Here is a 20,543-nt window from a genome sequence, read left to right on the forward strand (position 1 = left end):
AATTTAGACTTTCAACAAATGCAAATCATCGCAAAAACTTGAGAGAGGCTGTTGCTATGATGTTTTTATAGGCAGAACAATTTTAAAATTTTAAATTTTAAACATAGTAGCACTGCAGCTTTTGGCAAGAAAGAAAGAGAATGTTTCATTTAACAACGTTACATTGTCAGGCCAGTCGCTGCACTTGTGATGTCCCAAAGCATGAACACTTTCCTTTAAGCCTTTTCACTTCTCACAGAAACTGCCATTTGGGAGCTCCCTGGAGAGCTTGGCAGGGGCAGTCGTCGTCATCACCCCACTCACCCAAATGGGCTACCTGGACATGTTGAGGCAAAAATCACTTGGATCCTTTAAGAACAGACTTGACCATGTTTTGAGATCAATCAGTTACTAAGCCCCTGGACAAACGTAGATATGTCCAGTGGCCTTCTCTCGTTTCTAAATGTTGTAATGTAGTATACAGTATCATGTTTTCTAAAAGGTCAATATTCCAATAATGAATTAACAGGTATGTAAATGTTGCACCATACAATTGTACATGAAGCTTATGAAATGTACTGTGTTGTTTAATACCCATTATGATAATTTTCATGTAATAGAGAAAAATTATGCAATTAACCAGGTCTCACATTCCTTGCTTATACCTCATTATTGGTATCCACAACATATGGTAGAGTTTGCTACTGCACATCCTAATGACACAGGAGTGTGTCAATTCAAACAGTAAAGTGATGTAACCCAAAGTATAAAATGAAAGCAAGGTACTTCACTGTATCACGACTTAATAACATGTCTACCATGCAGCATACAAAAAACTGTAGTACTACAATAGGTACAGTATGACATTCAAAAGAAAATATATTGAACATATCTTAAATGTGGACTTCAGATGCAGACCTTTAAAAGAACAAGAACTCTTGAAACTTTTTTTTTAAGAATTTGCAATAAGAATCACATTGGAAAGGGTGAAGTAGACTGGAGCAGGTTTTATTTCACTTTGGTGGCAGTCCTAGGGAAAAGGAATTCCAGACAAAATTATCAGATTGGGGAGGTGGACAGAACAGAAACCTTTATCATAAATTTAGACTTTCAATAAACCAATTTCTTCAATGAGGAATTCAAGAGGTGTCTATTTGTGGACAGGTGGGTGGCTAAAACTCTATACTGAAGCAACAGAACTCAGATAGATTGCAAATATCCTAAAAAAGGTAAAATACATACTACACTCTTGCATTGCCTTTCAAAACAATGCTTCCCAATTTCAAAACCCCACGACATCAGTTTAATTGCATGAAGAAGCACACAATCCCCCTACTCCCAACCACACTGTTTAAGCATTAGCAAAGTGTAATGTTAGCATCTGGTGTTGATAGAGGTATGTCTACAGTGTGAAGCATTCAATTAAGTACAAAAAATAAAACTGCACACCGCTGTATGGATTTAAAATGATGGGTTTTCTGATCTGTAACAAATTCCAAGTATATTAAAGTTTAAATATTTAAACTTGTTTATTCTCAAAGTTTAAAATGTTCTGGAAATTAAACAGAATCTAATCAACCCTACTAAAAAACTGCACGTCGTCCAATGGATGAGGACAGTAACAGAAAAACATTCCTAGTTGTGGCTGCCCAGTAAACTGAGAAAAAAATTCTGTTTTGCATGGAAATAATCTATATTCTGCCTACTTCTTTCTGGTGTAGTTACGTTTCAGTGACAGAAACACACTAACACTTTTCACACTTTACACTTTAAAAGTTAATTTACCCTCAACATTTTCAATGTTAGAAAGACACATTCGAAATGGTTGCAGACTGACAGTAGACATGTATTGATTTAAGTGTACATGCGATTATAATACAAGCTATACACTGGGTTTCTAGCTCATGCAAAAAAAAAAATGTATTGCCAAGGTACACTACAATAGATAGCTCTCCATTCACCTTAAGAAATGACATGGAGATATTACTTGCATTTTTACCAATTGTGCCACACCACTTTAATGTAATGTAAAATCTTACAAAAGCAAGTTCTTTTTGCTGCCAGTCATAGTTTGTATCCGGGCAACTGGGACAAAGATAGATTAGGCAGAAATGGTAACATTTCAATTGTACAAAACACAATTGTATGTGAACAGCATGAAAACTCAAAAGGAATGGGGGGAAAAAAAATGGTCATGAACTTACACAAGGTTTAAATCCTACCCTTACCCCCAAGTCTAGTGAAAAAACATATCAGATGCTACTCGTACACAGTAACTCCATAAATCTCCCATCAGCAACTTAAAGCGGAGCGCGGTTTTATTTTTTTCGCTACCCAGTGCTGTGTGGAAGTACTCTCTGCACTTTGCAGCTTCATGGAATAAACACTAGAAGAAAAGCAAAAAACAAACATACCATTTTGTTGAAAGTAAAAGTTGAACAGTGATAAGCTCTGAATCTTACCAATGTTTTCTTTTTAATTTTTGCTTTTAAACTGTAATTTCAGTGCAATGCATGGAATAATAAAAGGGTCCTCGGCTCGAAGCAGACATTTTAACTGGTGTCCATGCACTCCATGTTAGTGGAGGAGGAGTCCTTCTGGATGCTCTCGAAGATGGCTGCCAGCTCGGGGTTGGAGCTGATCTGAGACTGGAACTCACTCATTAGTGGACTCTTCTCCGCTTCAGGAATGGTCAGGAGTGCTGCTACTGCCCGCATGGCCGACCTCTTCAGCTCATCCTGCTTCTCAAACTCCTGCTTCACTGAGTTGGCCTTCACCTGCAAACGCAGGGAATTGCAACGTGAATGTGAAGAACTCTGCAGGAGGAGTTCATTCGTGGCTTTAAAACAGGGAGATGTCATCTCCTACAGTATGGGCAGTCAATGACCGATGACTTTAAATTAAAGTTTCAAAAGATAAATCTTTATCAATGTAAATATAGGTTTGTCCTAAATTATTAGTCACAGCCATATTCAGAGACAACTGAGAATGAGGAACTACCAAGTGTTTTTGAATATGGTCATAGTTTTCTTTTCAGTATAATGTTGTTACAGTAACATTAATAAAAGCCCATACTACCTTTTGCAAGTTTATTTTTTAAATATAATTTTCATGTTTTCTTTCTCCTGAACTTTTTGAAATAATCCAACACACAAGCATGTGCACTTACCTCATGTGCCCCATACAGAAGTGCATGCCTACCTTAGTTGTGCATGTAGCTCGCAATGGTTCCACTAGCCTGTCCAATCTTTGCAGAACCGCACTGGGACAGAGCGAAGAGAGTCTAGCTAGCATCAAGAAAGTCAGCATCTGCAAAAGGAACAGCACTTCAAATCAATGTCCACTTCTAAGCAAAAAGACAATTTGTACTAGGGATGGGTCAGTGTAGTTTAATACACAATAAACTATTCAAATAACATATTGCATATTTGAGTACACGAAAAAAAGCCTTATATATTAACTACTATTAGCAAACACATACTTTAATAAACCGAAATAAAAACTAAAAAATAAAATATAAATATATTACATATACACACACACAATATCTATATATATATATACACACACACACACACACACACACACACATATATATATATATATATATCTATATCTATCTATCTATAGATATATATATCTATATCTATATCTATATATATATATATATATATATATATATATATATATATATAGATAGATAGATAGATAGATAGATATAGATATAGATATAGATATAGAGATAGATAGATAGACAGATAGATAGCAAGTACTAAAAGGAGGAAGCCAAACTTCGGTAACATTGAAATTAGAAAATTAGAAAGGTAATTTAACTATTATGAATATAAAAGACATACTACATGCTAAGCAGAACAACGCAGTGACTAATAAGAAAAAGCAAGATACTTGGAAAGGAGTTACTTTTTAACTCTGTACTGCAGTGCAATGTAAAACATCTAATGATGTCTTTCTGTGAATGGATAGTAATGTTAACATTTTCTCTGACCATTAACAGTACAACTAGGTAAGTTCCTAGTTTTGAATTATTTACAGTTTAATGAATAAACAAAGTAACTTGACTTGGATTCATCTAATGTCAGTGCTTAATGGCTAGTTGCAATGGTAGTAATGCTACACTATTGTAAAGTATTTTCTATTGTCTTGGCCAGGTTACAATATTTGCAACATTTAGATTTAATGAAAGTTATGTGTTAGAATTAAACAGATGTAGAATATTTAGGTTCCTATAAGTTATTTTAGCTTTAAGTTTGTTAGCTTTAATTGGAAGAGATATGTGCTGTGAATGCATCTTGGTACAAGTGTATTTTAATTCAGTAAACAAACAAAAACCTGTAAATCTCATATTCGACATTGTTTGTATACTTTGTGAACCCAGGTGGATCCTTCTAAGAGTATTTAGACTTTAATGGCTTACACTGTTTGCTGTCTGCTTGTAGTACACAATTAGCTTTTTATTCTTGGGAGTGTAAAAGCAGGGACTGGAGTTAGGGTAATCAAATACACAGAAATTTGTACCCTGTGTATTTGAATAGGAAACTATTTGAAATTCCTACCCCTAACAATTACTCAAAATTATAACAGCGGCTGAAAATAAGACATGCTGATTTTTCAATAGCTATGTCCTTAAGGGAGTATAACACTACCCTTTCATGCATGGCGACCTCATACGGGGACAGACTAAAATAAATTATAAAATAACACTTCTTGTCTTCAAAAAGAGATATATAGAAAACACAAATGCATGACCTCATAGGAGGGTGCCATCTCTCTCTCTCTCTCTCTCTCTCTCTCTCCACACACACACACACACACACACACACACACACACTGTGTCCAGCTATTTTGTAGGGTTAATGATTGATCCTGCAGACAATGCATAACGTAAGCACATTTTCACATATTCTATACATTGTGTCGAGGGATACCTTGATATCATAATGGTCCTTTAATCCATCTTCTACATGGTTAAGGAATTCAAAGATGTCCAATCTATCTAAACAGCTATCCAGAAGCGTGTACATGCACTCAAAGGCTGCCTTTCGGATATCCAAGCCATCGTCCACTGTGTGTTTAAATGGTCCCATTTCCACCTGGGGGGGGGGGGGGGGGGGGGGGGGGGGGTTTAGAGAACACAAGACACACCATGTTCAATTGTAAATGAGAGATTTAAACAGGCTGGCATTTTAAACAATGAATATGTACGTGTGGGGTTGTGTGAACGTACCTCTCTGATCAGCTCCTTTCTGACTTTTGTTTCATTGTAGAGATGAGGGAGAACTGTGTCTAAGAGGTCTCTTATAAGAGAAGGTTTATTGTGTGCTGCAGAATTGAATGTGACAAGAGTCACTCTCCTTACGTTGAGGTCTGGGTCTTCCAAAGTCTTTAGGAAATCGCCTATTAATGTAGAAATAAATAAATATTGCAGATTTATAATAGTCATATTATGAAGGTCATTTGCACTGAAAGGAATGTTTGATAAACCAATTATAAATCTACCTTGACTAAATAAAACACACAAACAACTTTATGCATGTTTCAGTTGACCTTTCACTTTATTTCACATAAATTATAGCACACTCAGACCCTTAAAAGCTGTATGACATGGAAGTTCGAAAAACAACCAGCACTATATATTTCAAAGGCTTTAACTCTGGTGGGGGCGGTTGAGTGGAAGGCACATAACGATTCAGTCTGACTGCAAACATAGCAAGGAATGATTGCTGCTATAGCCAAGAAATGTGCTTACTACCACCACTGAGGTCTAGCATCTAATAAAATCATAAACGGTTTTACTTCAAATTATAAAAAATTCTGAGTCATTTCACCACACACACAACCAGTCAAAAGTTTGAGTACACCTGCTTGAAACCAGGTTTTTCATGTTTATCTATGCTTTTAACTGTATAAACACTTAATATTTCATTATATGATACATGTACTTATATAAGCTGATAATCATAACTGCATTGCATTAAAAAATTTAATTTTTAAATGAAAATGTAAATCTTGTCAATTTCAATGAAATGGTCACCCAAAGCAAGGGGATTTGAGTCTGAAGCCCAAGTCAGTTAAAAGTCTGAAATGTGTATAACACTGTGTTAGAACACTGGCCTAAGTATAAAAGTGTCTTTGTTAGATGTTCTCTGAGTTAACTAGCATGTTACCTAATTAACCTTTTGTCACCAATTATTGTTAACAGGGAGGGTCCATGATTACTATAAATATAAGTAGCATAGGCACAAGTTTGTCATTCCTGAATGTAAGGGAGCAGAAAATGGCTAAATACGCTCAGTTAAGCAAAGAAAAAAAGACTGTAATTACTTTAAAAAATGAAGGTCAATCTTTAAGACAAATCGCAAGAACTTTGCAAGTGTCTGTAACTGCTGTGGCTAAGATCAAACGATTTGAAGAAACTGGCACTCATGAGGACCAAACAAGGTCAGGCAGGCCAAGGGTGACCTCAGAATCAGAAAACAAGTTCATTTGAGTCACAAGTCTGCGAAACCGGCAATTAACTGCCCCAGAAATACAAGCTCAGTTAAATGCTACTAGAAGTACAGATGTTTCAACATCAACTGTTCAGAGGAGATTGCGTGAAGCTGGCCTAAATGAAAGAACTTAAAGAAACCATTAAGAGTGTTGAACAAGAGGAAGAGACTTGCCTGGGCCAAAAAACACAGAAACTGGACGTTTGAGGAGTGGAAGTCGGTCTTATGGACCAAAGAGTCGAAATTTAAAATATTTGGGTCTTACTATTTGGAGAGGGTGAGCGCATGAGTTCTGCATGTGTGGTTCCCACTGTCAAGCATGGAGGAAGGCAGTATCATGGTCTGGGGTTGCTCTGCTGGTGACAGAGTTGGTGATCTTTACTAAGTCCATGGCAAGCTCAACCAGTATGGCTATCATAGCATACTCCAGAGGCATGCCATTCCATCAGGATTACAGCTAGTTGGGCAGTCCTTCATTCTTCAGCAAGATAATGACCCGAAACACACCTCAAAGTTGTGCAAGAACTATCTGGCGGAGGAGGAAAGTGAAGGACAACTCAATCCAATGACCTGGCCCGCCCAGTCTCCAGACCTCAATCCCACAGAACTTGTATGGGACGAACTAGACAGAAGAATCAAAGCAAAGCTACCCACAAGTGCCCTACATCTCTGGAAATTGCTGCAGAAGAGCTGGGAAGACATGTCGGGTGGTTTCCTGCTGAAAGTGGTTAACCGAATGCCTCATGTTTGTGAGGCTGTTATTAAGGCAAAGAGTGGCTACTTTGAGGAATCCAAGATTTAGAGACAATTTTCAATTTTCTTGAACGTTGCTTTGATACTCCTTCTGTTTTGTTTTGTATATTGTAACATGTGTCTTCATTTTCAAGTATTTACAGAAACGTATACGGCGTAAAACATTGTTAATTATGAAAAAAATCTAGTTTCAAGCAATGTATTCAAGCTTTTGACTAGTACTGTATATATTTCCCAGATTTGAAATTCTTGTAAGCAATCATTGCACCCCACCCCAGCTGACAGACTGAAGTCAGCATGTTTCAGTATTAGTATTATTACCTATGCAGTTCTTTAGAAGAGGATCAATTATCTGCGGGTGATCGGAAATTGTAAACTTCACAGCAGTTACCACTGAGCTACGTGCATATGAAGAACCTGTGGAGAGGAATAGGGGCAGTTTAGTCAAGGTTAAATAACATTTATCTGATTTTACCTGAAACAGTACTTAACTGTATTTCTTGCTGCAGACTGGGAGTGTCTTATCAGGCTTAAAAAGGCACAAATGTATGTATCAACAGATTACCCTGTCACATGATAAGACTTCTACCGTAAAGAAAAAAGGAATATTACACTTGAACTTCTGTTCTAAAAGGAATAATAAAAAACAGGCAAACCTTTTTAGCAGCATTCTGCACATTGCTGCATACCTTTTTACACTACAGCAACGCCAGCGTTGTGGTATTAATACAAAGAAGAGACTCATCATATATTAATAAAATAATGCAGCAAGAATCATGACAGCTACAGTACTGGCTCTATTGCAGAGACATCCAAAGAGTGATGGAACACACCTGACAGCAGGTATCCCTTGAGTCGTGGCAGCAGTGTCTCGGGGTCTATCAAGGTCAGCTTGCCCAGGCATTCCGCCACCACATTCCTGGTCCCTTCTTCTGTGCACTCGCAGTGCTTCAGCAGTAAAGCCCACACACTCTCCACATAGGGCTTGAGGCCGGCCACCGAGGCGGAGCCGATGATCTCCTTCAGGGAATGGAGGAGCAAGTACTGCCGTTTGGGCTGGCTGGAGATCTCCTGCAGGACAAAAGGCAGGTACTCCGGCAGGTTGCCTACGCTGATGCTGCCCAGCGCGTAGGAGGCTGCCGACTTGACCTCTTCGCTGGTGGATGAGAATGCGTCCAGGATGACCGACTTCAGCTCGGGCTGGCCGCTCAAGTCGATGTGGTGTCCCACCTCCCCCAGAGACAGCAGAGCCAGGAGGCGGATGGAATCGGTGGACCTCGAGTTCTTCACGTCTTGGATGAACTGTCCAACCACCGCTGGTCCCTCTTTGGGGCACGCTCGCGTGAGTGCCGCTACGCATTTGGCAATGGAATAATAAGACTGCTTGTGGGTAAGTGCTGTGCTCTGTGCGTAGACTGGTCCTGTCAACATGCGCAACAGGTCCATGTAACCTAGACTGGCTGTACGAGTGGCCACCAGAGCCTGGAAAAACTCAAGCATGGCGCCAAGGGCACCCCCCTGCAGCAGCGGTGACCGCACTAGCGCAATCAGTTCAGTGAGGATAGAGCCACTGATCTTGGAGAGAGAGGCCGGGTGCACTTTAGCCAGGGTGGTGAGGAAACTGATCGCCATCTGAGATACGTGCATGTCGCTCTCGCTGATCAGTGGCGGAAGCTCCACCAGAACGGCGTCAATCATGGCTGGAGTCACGCTGTCACTGTAATTCTTCATCAAGATATCCAGGCCAGCCAGGGTGCTCAGCTTCAGCGCCCGCTGGTTCTTCCTGAGGAAGGAGGCCAGGATAGGCACCCCCTCCCCAAGAATAGGCCTCAAGTCTATCTTGAGGGGAGAGCCAGCAATGAGTGTCAAAGCCTTCACCGTGGTGAGCCTGGTGATCTCGTTCTTCAGCCGCTCCAGGAATATCTGCAGGGTGCTGGGCAGGTCGCTGCCAAGACTGTCTCCCAGATTGCAGATGATCTGACCCATGCAGGATATCGCCCTCTCCTTCACCTCCTGGTCGATGTCTGCCGCCTTCAGCCTCTTGATGGTGCAAGTGAAGAGATCTTTAATGTACGGTGTTGCGTCAAAATCAGATGTCTGGGGGTACAGCGGGCGTATGACTTTCACAAGCTGCTGCGTGACCAGCAGGGCCTCGGATGTGATTTTATAGAAAGGGTCCCCAACACAGGCCACTACTGGAGGTACTACAGCCTGCACGTGAGGGTGGAAGACTTGAGGGGTGTGGTTACACAGAATGACATACAGACAGGAGAGAGCGTCTATCTTCAGGTTTGACGAGCTGGATCTATCATTGAGTGAGAAAATTATGCCTGTGAAGAAAACAGAATAGCAGCTTTAAATTTATTTTATTTAATTTTATAAGCAGCCAATAGTAAACTGTCAGCTTTGACAGTTTAATATTTGTTTAGCAGTTAAATATTCCCAAAGCACATGTTGGAAGCTGATTTCAAACTGTTTAAAAGATTAAAAAGACATTGTCATACAAATGTTTCAAGTTTAGCATTGTGTCTCAAGTAATAATTTCAATAAATCTAGCAATTCTGGTGTCCATTGAGATTATTCAATCATGTGCTTTTTCTAACCATAAGCTAGACTGACAGTATTTTGAGTCTGGAGTTTACTGCTTGGTCATTGGTAGCTGCAGACTTAGCTTCACTGCCTGTTTGCCACACACACACACATTCATTCATTCATTTATATTTATATATAAATTATTTTTTTGTAAACATGTAAACCGCCTATAGTAAGCTGAATACCATTTTATTTAAACAGTGGGGATTAGAGAGTACTTCTCATTCCAATATAATTTTTTCTTAAGTAGCAGAATAGCCTTACTTCAGAGCAGGGTAGTGAAGCTAACACTGCAGGCTCCCAATGTGAAACCTGCAGTCCACCTCAGCCTCCACTACTCAAGCTTGCACCTTTCTTGAGGAGATGAGCGAGCCCTGCGCTTGCAGTGCATACCTGGAACGAGAACAGGAATGTGCTGTGTGAGCGCCCCAGGTAACACGTTCACCAGCTCCGTTAGCATGTTGAAGCAACACTGCCGAGTCTTCACGCTCTTCTCCTTCATCTGCTTGTGAAGGGCTTTCACAATGTTAGGAACCTATCGATAGACAGAGGATTAAGTTATTTCTCAGACGACACTTGTGTAGTGCATGTACTCAAAACCAAGCTTGGAATACACACAGCATTACCAGGTAATTTTTACTATCAGACAGCACAGTTTTAGTGAACAATGAAATAGGGCTATGTGAATACGGATTATTCCATTCCTGAAACAGAAGTATCTACTGACCGATTGTGAATCATTACGTGCATCAGTATTGAGTCCAAAATAAACATAATGCAAGTTTTCAGGCACTCATGCAACCTTCCACAGTGCTCAACACTAAACCTAGACTAGAACATCTCCTGTGCTGCAGTTATCCCAAAGAATATCTCACAGATATCTTTATACGATATGTGGAGCGTGTATTGTTTAAATATAGTGAGACGCACCTGACTCTGAAGCATCGTCAGTGGGGTCTCCCCTTGCTCCATGGCGTCAGGATCACACAGCCAGCTCTGGGCTGGTCGAGTCTGCTTAAGCAGCGACAAGTACGCGTGAAATACATCCGCTTTGACATTCTCCTCCCGCTCCTTAAACCTGCCGATCAGTGCAGGGGAGACGGTCTTGTAGAACTCAGGTAACATCTCGTGTCGAGTGCTGACCACAGCGTCCAGGCACTTGGCAGCAGCGCGCCGCACCTTCCAGCTCATGTCGTCATCGTCGCTGTACTCATCATCACTTCCTATTGGATCAAGAGAAAAGGAATCATACAGGGTATAAGATAAAGTAAAGCAATGCAGGTATATTTTTCTATTATAAATTAAGAAGGAATATTTTGTGGATAATGATTAGAATTTTTTTTTAATTTTATCGCAGCACATTGAAACACCATGGCTGAACAACAAGGATGCTAACTGCAACACACATCCCAATCGGACCGCAAAATCAGAACTGCAACAGGGTCAAAATGAACATCTTCTGAGAAAGCAAGACACCTTCATACAATGTTGCAGCAATGTCACTTCTCATCCACTTTTGTTATGATCATGTTGGCTCTAGGGCAATCCACAGCTGGGTACAAACTATTCAGGTTAAGCATAAACATAAAACAAACATAAAAAGCAGTTCAGTGTGAAAAATTCAAGGTGGTTTGCTATTTGGTGTAAAGCTAAAGAACAACTAGACCAATCCGTGAAAATCATTCTCGGCTTCAGAAGTGCAAATTCAATCACCACTGGCGAGTGTGGAAAGGCAGCAACACATCTTCAATTTTTTGTTCCAGATATTGGTGAAGATCTTTGGAAATGTGGAGAGGGTGACACTTAGCCAGGACACTTGGGTTAGCACACATGTTCTAAAAAGTGCGATGGTGTCTTATAACTACTATTGAATAGCACGCCCCTAAATGCATATGCTAGTGCTCATTTGAGACCTTCTATATCCCATTACTCTAAAACAACTGTAATTGGATAAAATACAGAAGCAGCAATATTCTACCACCTAGAAATTGTACCACTGAGGGTTCAGTGACTTCATTTTAAGGGCCAAACCCTGCGTACCTTGATAATCTTCATCGCCTCCATCTGCTTCCATTGCATTCTCATCTTCATCCTCATCGTCGTAGTTGTAATTGGGGTCATAGGTCAGGTACTTTAGACAGATTGCAATAACAGTGGAAACGTGGGGATAGACTTCTTTTGGGCACCTTGAAAGGAAAAAAGTAAGAGTTCTCCTTTAAAAGGTGTAATAAATCAAAAACACAAACTCAAGTTATGTCCATACCTCAAGACTGTCCATACCTCCTTACGAAAGATTCAAAGGCTTGGATGCAGTATTCCCTTAACTCATCATCATCTACGTTACAGAATTTAACCACCAGGGGAATGATCTTCTCCAAATATTCACCTAAATTTAAAAAAGAAAAAACAAACCACCTTGCAGATGACATGAAGCTGTTAATTCACAGAGTGACACAATGGCAAGGAGGGAAATATTGTGTGCATTAAGGGTATGCTACGCTGCAGCTTTAAGCAAAGTGCACAGCTGTCCCTCGCGTGCTCGGTATTGCTTACCAATTCTATGGCCTGCTTGTCTGCTGATTGCAGCGATGCACTGTATGTAGGTCCTGGTGGTTGACATGGACTCATTCTTGGACAGCTCTGCGAGCAGGTGCTCGATAAGGTCCACAAACACTAGATTCCCGCAGCTCATGACAAGGTGGCCCAGAGCGATGATTGTTCTTTTCCTCACAGCCAGCCTTGGGCTAGTCAGCTGTGGAAGTAGGCAGCTCAGAATTGATGGGTGGAAATTAACCAGAAGGCCCCCTTGCCTAGTGCAAAACAGCAATAAGACAGAGTCATTTTAATGGACTGAAACAGAAAACTTAGTCACGTACAGTTTACCTCAATCATTACTAAAAAAGTAAGTCGTTAATTTTAGCCAAGCCAGTCGGTTCTGATGTGAAGCAGCGCTCCCGGATTTGAGCACTGAGCAAGATCTTTATCTTATGCATTTATTAAAATGGAACCACACAGCATTAATCTTCAAACCTCAAAAAATAAAACATCACTTTCTTGGATCAATAGCTGAAAAAAATTATCATGTTAATTTGAAATTCGCTTATCTTCGCTTACTGAGATCTGTCTCTTTAAGACAATCACACACACACATATATGTGGAAGATTTCTTAAACTGCTAAAAACAGTATAGCACCTTGGTCACATTTTCCTCATCAAAAATAACTCACTTTGCATGTGTTTACTCCGACCCACACATCTACATGTCCTGCTAGTCATAAGAAAATCTCCTACAAACAAACAGATCTAAAATTGTAAAATAAATATGCAAAAAAAAAAAAAAAAAAAAAAAAAGCTCCCCACCTGCACAGCATATCTGCCATTATGTCTAAGGCCTCTAACTGAACAGAGACATCTTCTTGCTTGGCTATGGCACTTGTAAGACGACCTGTAATCTTTTTACAAACGCTGGCAGCTAGAGCAGAGCCTACAAGAAAAATGTAGACATGAATCATGGTAATGAAAAGCAGATCTAATGTATACCTTAATCTATGTCCTTATATTTATTTTTCAGTATAACACACAAACTATGTAATTAGTTAGCTCAAGGCATTTGAGCTAACTAATTACTATAGGGTAACTTAGTGTTGAAAAAGGTAATTATAATTGTATCTGTTGCTTTACTTGACCTGTGACCACTTTCAAAATTAAAGTTTGTTACACATATACACACATATCAAAAGTCAGAGATGAAAGTGCAAAGTAAAAAAAAAAATTTTTAAAAAAAAGCTGAAAAGTGGCAGGAATCTGGGATCTACTGTCGTGTTGGATTATTTGCTCAGGAACCCAAACTGAAGATTCAGATTACACCTGAAATTAGAATGTAAAATAAATAAGTGAACTTTAACTGCTGGTTTCACAAACCCAGAGATGCCAATACTTGAGATTGAACAAAACCGCACATGCCAAGCAAAATTAGGTAATTAGGTTGGCTTTTTTTCAGGACAGTAAAATAGGGTCTGTGAAATGTGATAATGTGAAGTACTCAGTCAAATAAAGTTAAGGTAAAATATATATTTAGTTTCAAGTGAAATATTTATTTAAGAAAAAAATAGCTTGTGATAGAAATATAATTATTCTTGGTTGTATATCTCCCTCCCGACCTGTGAGGGTGCTAAGCAGCAAGAACAGAGTTCCTTGGACGGGCTGGTCAGAAAGTTCTTTCCCAGGGTTCAGGGAAAGTCGGCCAGCCTGGAAGGAGGCGAGACTCCGTTGCAATAAAGCATTGACCCGGAAGGGAAACGACATGGCAGCCGCTGACTGGACAGGCGGATGCCCTCCGGATGGAGAATCATAAGAACATAAGAAAGTTTACAAACGAGAGGAGGCCATTCGGCCCATCTTGCTCGTTTGGTTGTTAGTAGCTTATTAATCCCAAAATCTCATCAAGCAGCTTCTTGAAGGATCCCATGGTGTCAGCTTCAACAACATTACTGGGGAGTTGATTCCAGACCGTAATCATAATCTGTTCCTCTGCATTGGTTTACATGGAGAGAACCGAGAAGGACTGTGAGACCCCATTAAAAGTATTGTGAAACAGTATCGTAAGTGTTTTGTTTGTCTGACAGCCAGCACTAAAGCCGGAACAGAACTGCACTACTGTCACAAACAAACTGTACCACCCACCACGAGCACTAGTGCACTCACCCAGGACGGGGGACTGTGTATGTATAATTGTGGGGCGGATACGTGTGGTTTATTATTATTGTTTGGGTCTGTAAACTCATTATTGTTTATTGTTACTGGTCATCAGACATGGATACAAAAATAAAAGACCCCTGCACCTGCACCCACTCAGCCACTTTGTCACAATGCTGTATAGCATGTCTTTTCTTTTAATGTTCTTGTTCGTTTGGATCTCGAATGCAACTTGTTTACATCAGAAAGTCACTCCCTTTTAATTGTTAAAGGTCAAAAAAGGACCATGTATAATCAATTGTTCTTGTTAATTTCTATTTTCGTGGCACCTTCCTTTCCCCTTTTGAGCTTTAAAAATAACAATTATTATTATTATTAATAATACCTAAACACTGAACCTACAAAAGAAGCCACACAAAATACTTTCAGTGCAGGCACACGCAAGTCAAGAACTCTTGAACTTGAGCTAATCATCCACTCGTTTGGGCCTTTTTGCAATGCTAAGCATTTAATATTGTAAATGTTTATTTTAAGCACAAAGTTGACATTTTCTACTTCATTTTATGTTACCATGGAAAAAAGTAAGAAAATATAGTGCTAATAAAAATAAACGCTAATTGCTTATGTCATGTTAAAAATAAAAAATAAAAAAAGTTTAAACTTAGAGTCCGTGCACAACTTAAAACAAATCTTAACGCTCTGTTCATAAAGTTTGAAAAATCAAGAAGTAATTTTACTCTGTCTGTGTCTTCTGGGGGAATCAAATGTCAGGCAACTTCTTGTTTTTTAAAAGCTGCTTGTTTAAACATGGGGTGTATTTTATAATTTCGCTGGATCACCATGTCTGCCTCCATCAAAATCAGGTCACAAAGAAAAAACCAGTTACTGCGACAAGTATTTATTAGGACTACATGTTTTCTGCAGAGAATATGGCTTTCCGACACCTTGTATCCTCTTTCATAATCAGGGGTTCACATAACTGGTACGCAGGTGGGCCAATAAAAAAAATGCAGACTTAGTTATTGTTGTATAAGACGCAAGCGCACCGTCAGTATATTTTTTCCAGGAAAGCATTTCTAATAAAGGCACAGCTGGTGCTCCCAGTTTGAAAGTGAGATATACATGCCTAATGTACCGGGAGATATACATGCCTAATATTCCAGGAGAGTGGGGGCTGACAGGGTTTGTCAACAATTTCCATGATCAAACCCGCCCACCCCGCTCACTCGCTCCACAAGCAAAACAGAACAGAAATATATATCTATCTTAATTTTGCGCCAGCAACTTCCTTCAGTTCCATTATTTGCCATTTTCTGCAATGTGAACTGTAGAACTGCACCATAACTTAATTCACAGTACTGTACTTGTTTGTGGACCAATGAAATAGAAACTGGCCAAGACAGCCGTCTGCAAGCACCAATCGGGTTCGTAATATAAAAGCAACTGCCTTTTTTTTCTGTTACTTTGCCGAGATCGATTTATATAATAATTTAGCAGTGTTACACTGCAAAAACACTTTACACCACCTGTCATAAATGTGTTAATAGCTTCCCCCCGGATCTGCCCTGATCACATCAGTAGCCCTGGGGGACTGAGTAAAAGCGGAAATCCGCCAATTAGTGTAATCCCCCCCACTTCAAAGAGAAGAGAAAAGACGAGTCCTGTAGCGTCCAGCTAGCAGAATCAATTATTCAAAGAAAAATTAAGTCAACCGGGACGGCCAGGTACATCAGAGGAGTTCCTCTAGCATTCTAACTAAATCTACAGTATGGCTCTCAGAAAAAACAGAAACAGACAGGTTTAATACAACTGACTTTAAAACAGGTAAAGAAAAAGCAATGCTTCTTAAAAAGCAAGTACTAGCAGTGTTGTAGAATTAGAGTTATTTTATTAAAGCACTCCTTACCACTGGAAGCTGGAGGAAGTTCTCCAATCACTGTTTTTAAGCCGATGCTGGAGATATCCCTCAGCTGTTCCTTGTCTGACAGCATGTTTGTACACAGTGTATCTACAATAGTCTCCACTTGATACTCCTTCACTTTACTGACCAGTGGTCCGAGACTGAAAACAAAAAAAAAACCACAATGTGTATTTAAAAAAAATACTATTATCAATATGCAATACTGTTGCATGTTGCGTTATAAACGTCAGAATACTCAGATCTCTCAAGAACTACTATGTTGTGTTTGTTTTTGTTTAAAAGACTGCACTTGTATCTAATCACTGCTTACCATTTGACAGCCAAGTTCTGCACCTCTCCATTCTTATCCTCAAGTAGCTTCAGGATCATCTTGACCACCTTGCGCTCACTGTCATCATCCAACTTGATCGAATCTTTCTGAAGTTCAGACATCAAATCATTGGTGGCCATGAACCTATTGAGAATCATAAAGGGAGATTCCTTTAAGATGACAACTCCAACAGAACTTTAAGAAAAAACATCCTAGTTTTTTTAGCTGAGGAGTAATGTCCTCCATGCACAACCATCCTGTTCAAACACATGCACAAGCATACAGAATAATAATAACAGCAATAATAAAGTCATCTGTGATATTCATAATGAGCATCTTTATACCTCAGCTCAAAGTGATGTTTTTTCTCTCAAAGAACCAGTGATAAAGCCAGATTGCCTACAGCCAAGTTTCAACTAGGTGCTTCAGAGAAAAGCAGCACACAAGCATCAAATGACTCTTTTCTTTGAAGAGTATACTGTAACCTATTAATTGACAAATACTTAGCGCTTTACAGAAATTTTATTTTGCAAGCCAGTTGTACGAAGAATAAGGTTATGATGTCCAATTTAAGAATCCAATGTTAATATGTGCGATGGGTTTTTAACTGAATTAGCACTTAATGTGTATTGGGTATTTAACTTAATTATCACTTAACTCAATTAACTTTTCCTTTCTTCAGTGGTGGCGATCCAGGCTAATGTAGTTACTTTGAGTCCTTTAAACAACATTTAGGTCTTCCGAGTTTAATGAATCATTGGGGTGTTTTAGCTTGGTGTTAGTTGCTGGAGAGCCGATGTTCCAAGTTTTTCTTGTCTGCTCTCTTTTCCTCTGTCTGACTAGCTATCTCTCTAAAAACACAGACTGCTCTGCTGTTGTTCGTTACATAACTACAGACACATATCAGTGCCTCTTTTCTCATTAACAGATCAGGCTGTAACAATATTGTGAATTCTAAGGAGTTACCCTAGCTAACTAGAGGGCCATGTTACTGTGGCCAGTCCGCTTCATAAATCACCCTTTCGTTGCAATTTAGGAGGTGCTTGTTTAACCCTTTGACTACTCTTATGATCCTACATAGTCATGGCCCAAAAAAGCTCTATTGATGCTTCTCCTTTGCAAGAATACTGTATTTTGGCAGTTAACTAAGAGCATCCTGTCGACCTCATACTGTCCTTGCTAAGAAATTGGTGGTTCCACATTGCAACAGCATGTAAATTCACATTTTAGACTCCTGGTTGTGTTTTAATTCAGCAAGTAAGTTAAAAGCATACATTTATATCATAACCATTACCAATATCATTAAGTAGGCCAAAGCAGTCTCCGCGTGCAGGAACACCTAAGAGAACACTTCAAAGGGAACACCCTTATGGTGAAATAGATTTTTTCCACACTGTAAATGCTCTGGCTAAAGTAACTTCGCTTAAAAGAACATTTTTGGCACTGATAGCGATTCGTTCAAAACTGACACAGTACTGTTTTGTAACTTGATAAATTAACAAAACAAAATCAAAACAAATTAAAATTGGTTTATTCACTCTTTTTAAATGTGACTTGTAAAAATACTTTATAAGACTTTCAGGATTTCTAAATTTAGCACAAATGTGAGTTTAACAGTTATGGACGATTCTCCTATATTAAGCAGTTTAAGCACCTGACTTCTCTTTGCTCCTGGAGTCCTGTATCAAAATATCTGTTAGAAATTGGATGTCCTTTACTTGTTTTTAAACATTAATAGGCCTAGACAGCAACAAGACAGAGAGCTAGACATATTAGCACAACACAAAAAGCATGTTTACTTGCAGGTTTTAGTCATGAATAGCTATCCCCATTCTAGATACTATAGTTTCTCTGATTCTAAATGACCAAAACAGGAAAAGATTTGTCCATTTAAAAGATTCGCCATTTAGTGTCAACATTTAAAAACAGGTCCTTTACAAAACAAATATTACAGCACAAAAAGCCAGTCGTTATATGAACTGTGTAAAAATAGAACTATGTTATGGTTTGACATTATAAACAACCATAATGGCTGTGTTTCTACAATGCTTACTTATAACCACGTCTGTGCAAAGCTCCTTACATTGTATAAACTATGTTGGCAGAAATGAACCCCATTGATGATCAGAATCAAGCGCTGCAATTAAATATGCAATACTTATTACATTACTGTCATAGTGCAGAATGATAATGATATTAATCACCCACCCCACCAGCACAGACCGTAACAAGTAATGTGGCTTTCCTGTCACTGTCAAAAAAAAATCAAAGGATTATACGTTTAACGTGGTTCGTCAGTTTGGTAAAATCCTTAAACAAATTTTAAAAAACACTACTAGTTTTACTTATGTGTTTTACCGTTTGTACACCAGGTAGCCAGATGTCATCATTGATACCGCGAAGCTCAAGTTCAATTCACAACTTAGCCACATATATAGATGAGGTTTATTTTGGGTTATATTTTACACATCAAATTATAACTAATACGACATTGACAGGAATACTGTTTATAATAACATACACGGAATGGCATGCCAGCAATGATGACCACGACAATGAAAAGCGGTTGTTTTCATTTCTGAATAATAATATTATTAATAACAACAATAATAAAAAAAATATAGAGCAGTAGATTTGGGCAGCAGGAGAGAATGATAAATAAAATACGAAATAATTTAAAAGAGTTGTAACGGTGTTACTTTAACGCAAAATAAACCATAAACAGCCACCTAAGGCCTACTAACTCGGGCTTGCTGAAAATCTTTTTTTTTTTTGTCTGGGCTCGAGCGTCTTCACGATTTTTAAAAGAAACTTTCAAAGCTGGGGAGCGAATGTAAAATAAAACGAGCTACACCAACTGTAGGAATGATTGTGCTTCTAATGAAACGCTGTTTACCTGAAATCCTTATCGCTAGATGTCATTTTCTCCAAAAGATTGGAGATGTGGTAGGAGGCGCTCGCCATGTTTGCAGTGTTGCTGGAGAGTTGCTGTCAGTGTTTCTCCGGTAAGTGTTGTTCTTGCTCCCCCCTCTCTCTCTCTCTCTCTCCCTCTCTCTCTCTCTCTATTGGTTAAAGTTCGTCTTTCTTTTCCTCTCCGCGGTGAAGGGTGCTCGCTTGTTTCGCTGCTCTAATGCCTGTGTGCTGAGAAGAGTCTCATTCCCGGGAGTTTGGATGGGTTTGAATGGACACCCAGCTACACTCGCCTCAATGCAGAGGGAGGCGGAACCTGGAAGTACTGCCGCGGCTCTGGGCGTAAAAGATCAGAGTTGACCAGTTTTCACTGGGGCGGGACTACAAACGCAATTACAGGTCTCTAACTTGTTTAGATCAGTGTCAGTCAACAGAATGTGTGAAGGCGCTTCCTGTTCTTTTTTCACTTTTTGACGCCCCGCTTGGAGGAGGCGGGTGTAATCTGTGGGCGCCCAAGTGTTGTTTTTGTTTAGCAAGCTCACACACAATCGGGGTAGCGGGCAGTTCTGGACACTTTGCATTTGAAGAGACTGTCAACATCTCATCAATACTTCTCATCTTGTACTGTATGTTGCAAACAAACACTGGCTCTTGTGATGCACGCAGGCTTCATGCACTGCTGTTATTTAAAACAAATCAGAAAACACAGATATTAATATTAGCAATGTCTAAGTTTCTGCCTTGCGTATTTTTGGATCATATTGTGCAATGGTTGCAATGATAATAGATTGGATTCTTAATAAAACACCAGTTTGTTTTTTGTGTTAACTGGAAATAATCAGTTGATAAGTCGTGATTGTTTTGTTTTTGCTTC

General features: G+C 39.3%; 1 protein-coding gene across 1 annotated transcript; it reads right to left on the bottom strand.

Moving 5' to 3' along the window:
* Nucleotides 1-971: 971 nt before the first annotated feature.
* LOC121317983 (cullin-associated NEDD8-dissociated protein 1) lies at nt 972-19,996 on the bottom strand. Its single transcript, XM_041254102.1, has 15 exons — nt 19,656-19,996; nt 16,760-16,903; nt 16,435-16,589; nt 13,194-13,317; nt 12,387-12,643; nt 12,114-12,219; nt 11,874-12,019; nt 10,764-11,056; nt 10,227-10,368; nt 8,075-9,571; nt 7,563-7,658; nt 5,225-5,394; nt 4,926-5,090; nt 3,181-3,288; nt 972-2,756 (listed from the first exon to the last, which is right to left on the bottom strand). The coding sequence occupies exons 1-15, from the start codon at nt 19,721-19,723 to the stop codon at nt 2,532-2,534; spliced, it is 3,696 nt and encodes a 1,231-aa protein (XP_041110036.1). The 5' UTR covers nt 19,724-19,996; the 3' UTR covers nt 972-2,531.
* Nucleotides 19,997-20,543: the final 547 nt, after the last annotated feature.

This window comes from Polyodon spathula, chromosome 7, assembly GCF_017654505.1.
Source record: "Polyodon spathula isolate WHYD16114869_AA chromosome 7, ASM1765450v1, whole genome shotgun sequence".
In the NCBI taxonomy this organism is placed as follows: Eukaryota; Metazoa; Chordata; class Actinopteri; order Acipenseriformes; family Polyodontidae; genus Polyodon; species Polyodon spathula.

What these genes read in the sequence shown, in the direction of transcription:
- LOC121317983 (XM_041254102.1), bottom strand. Translation starts at nt 19,723, where the DNA reads ATGGCGAGCGCCTCCTACCACATCTCCAATCTTTTGGAGAAAATGACA. An exon ending in TGACGATGCTTCAGAGTCAG is followed by an intron (nt 10,369 to 10,763) that starts GTGCGTCTCACT and finishes GTCTATCGATAG; the next exon opens with GTTCCTAACATTGTGAAAGC. An exon ending in AGGACCATTATGATATCAAG is followed by an intron (nt 3,289 to 4,925) that starts GTATCCCTCGAC and finishes TTCCTTTTGCAG; the next exon opens with ATGCTGACTTTCTTGATGCT.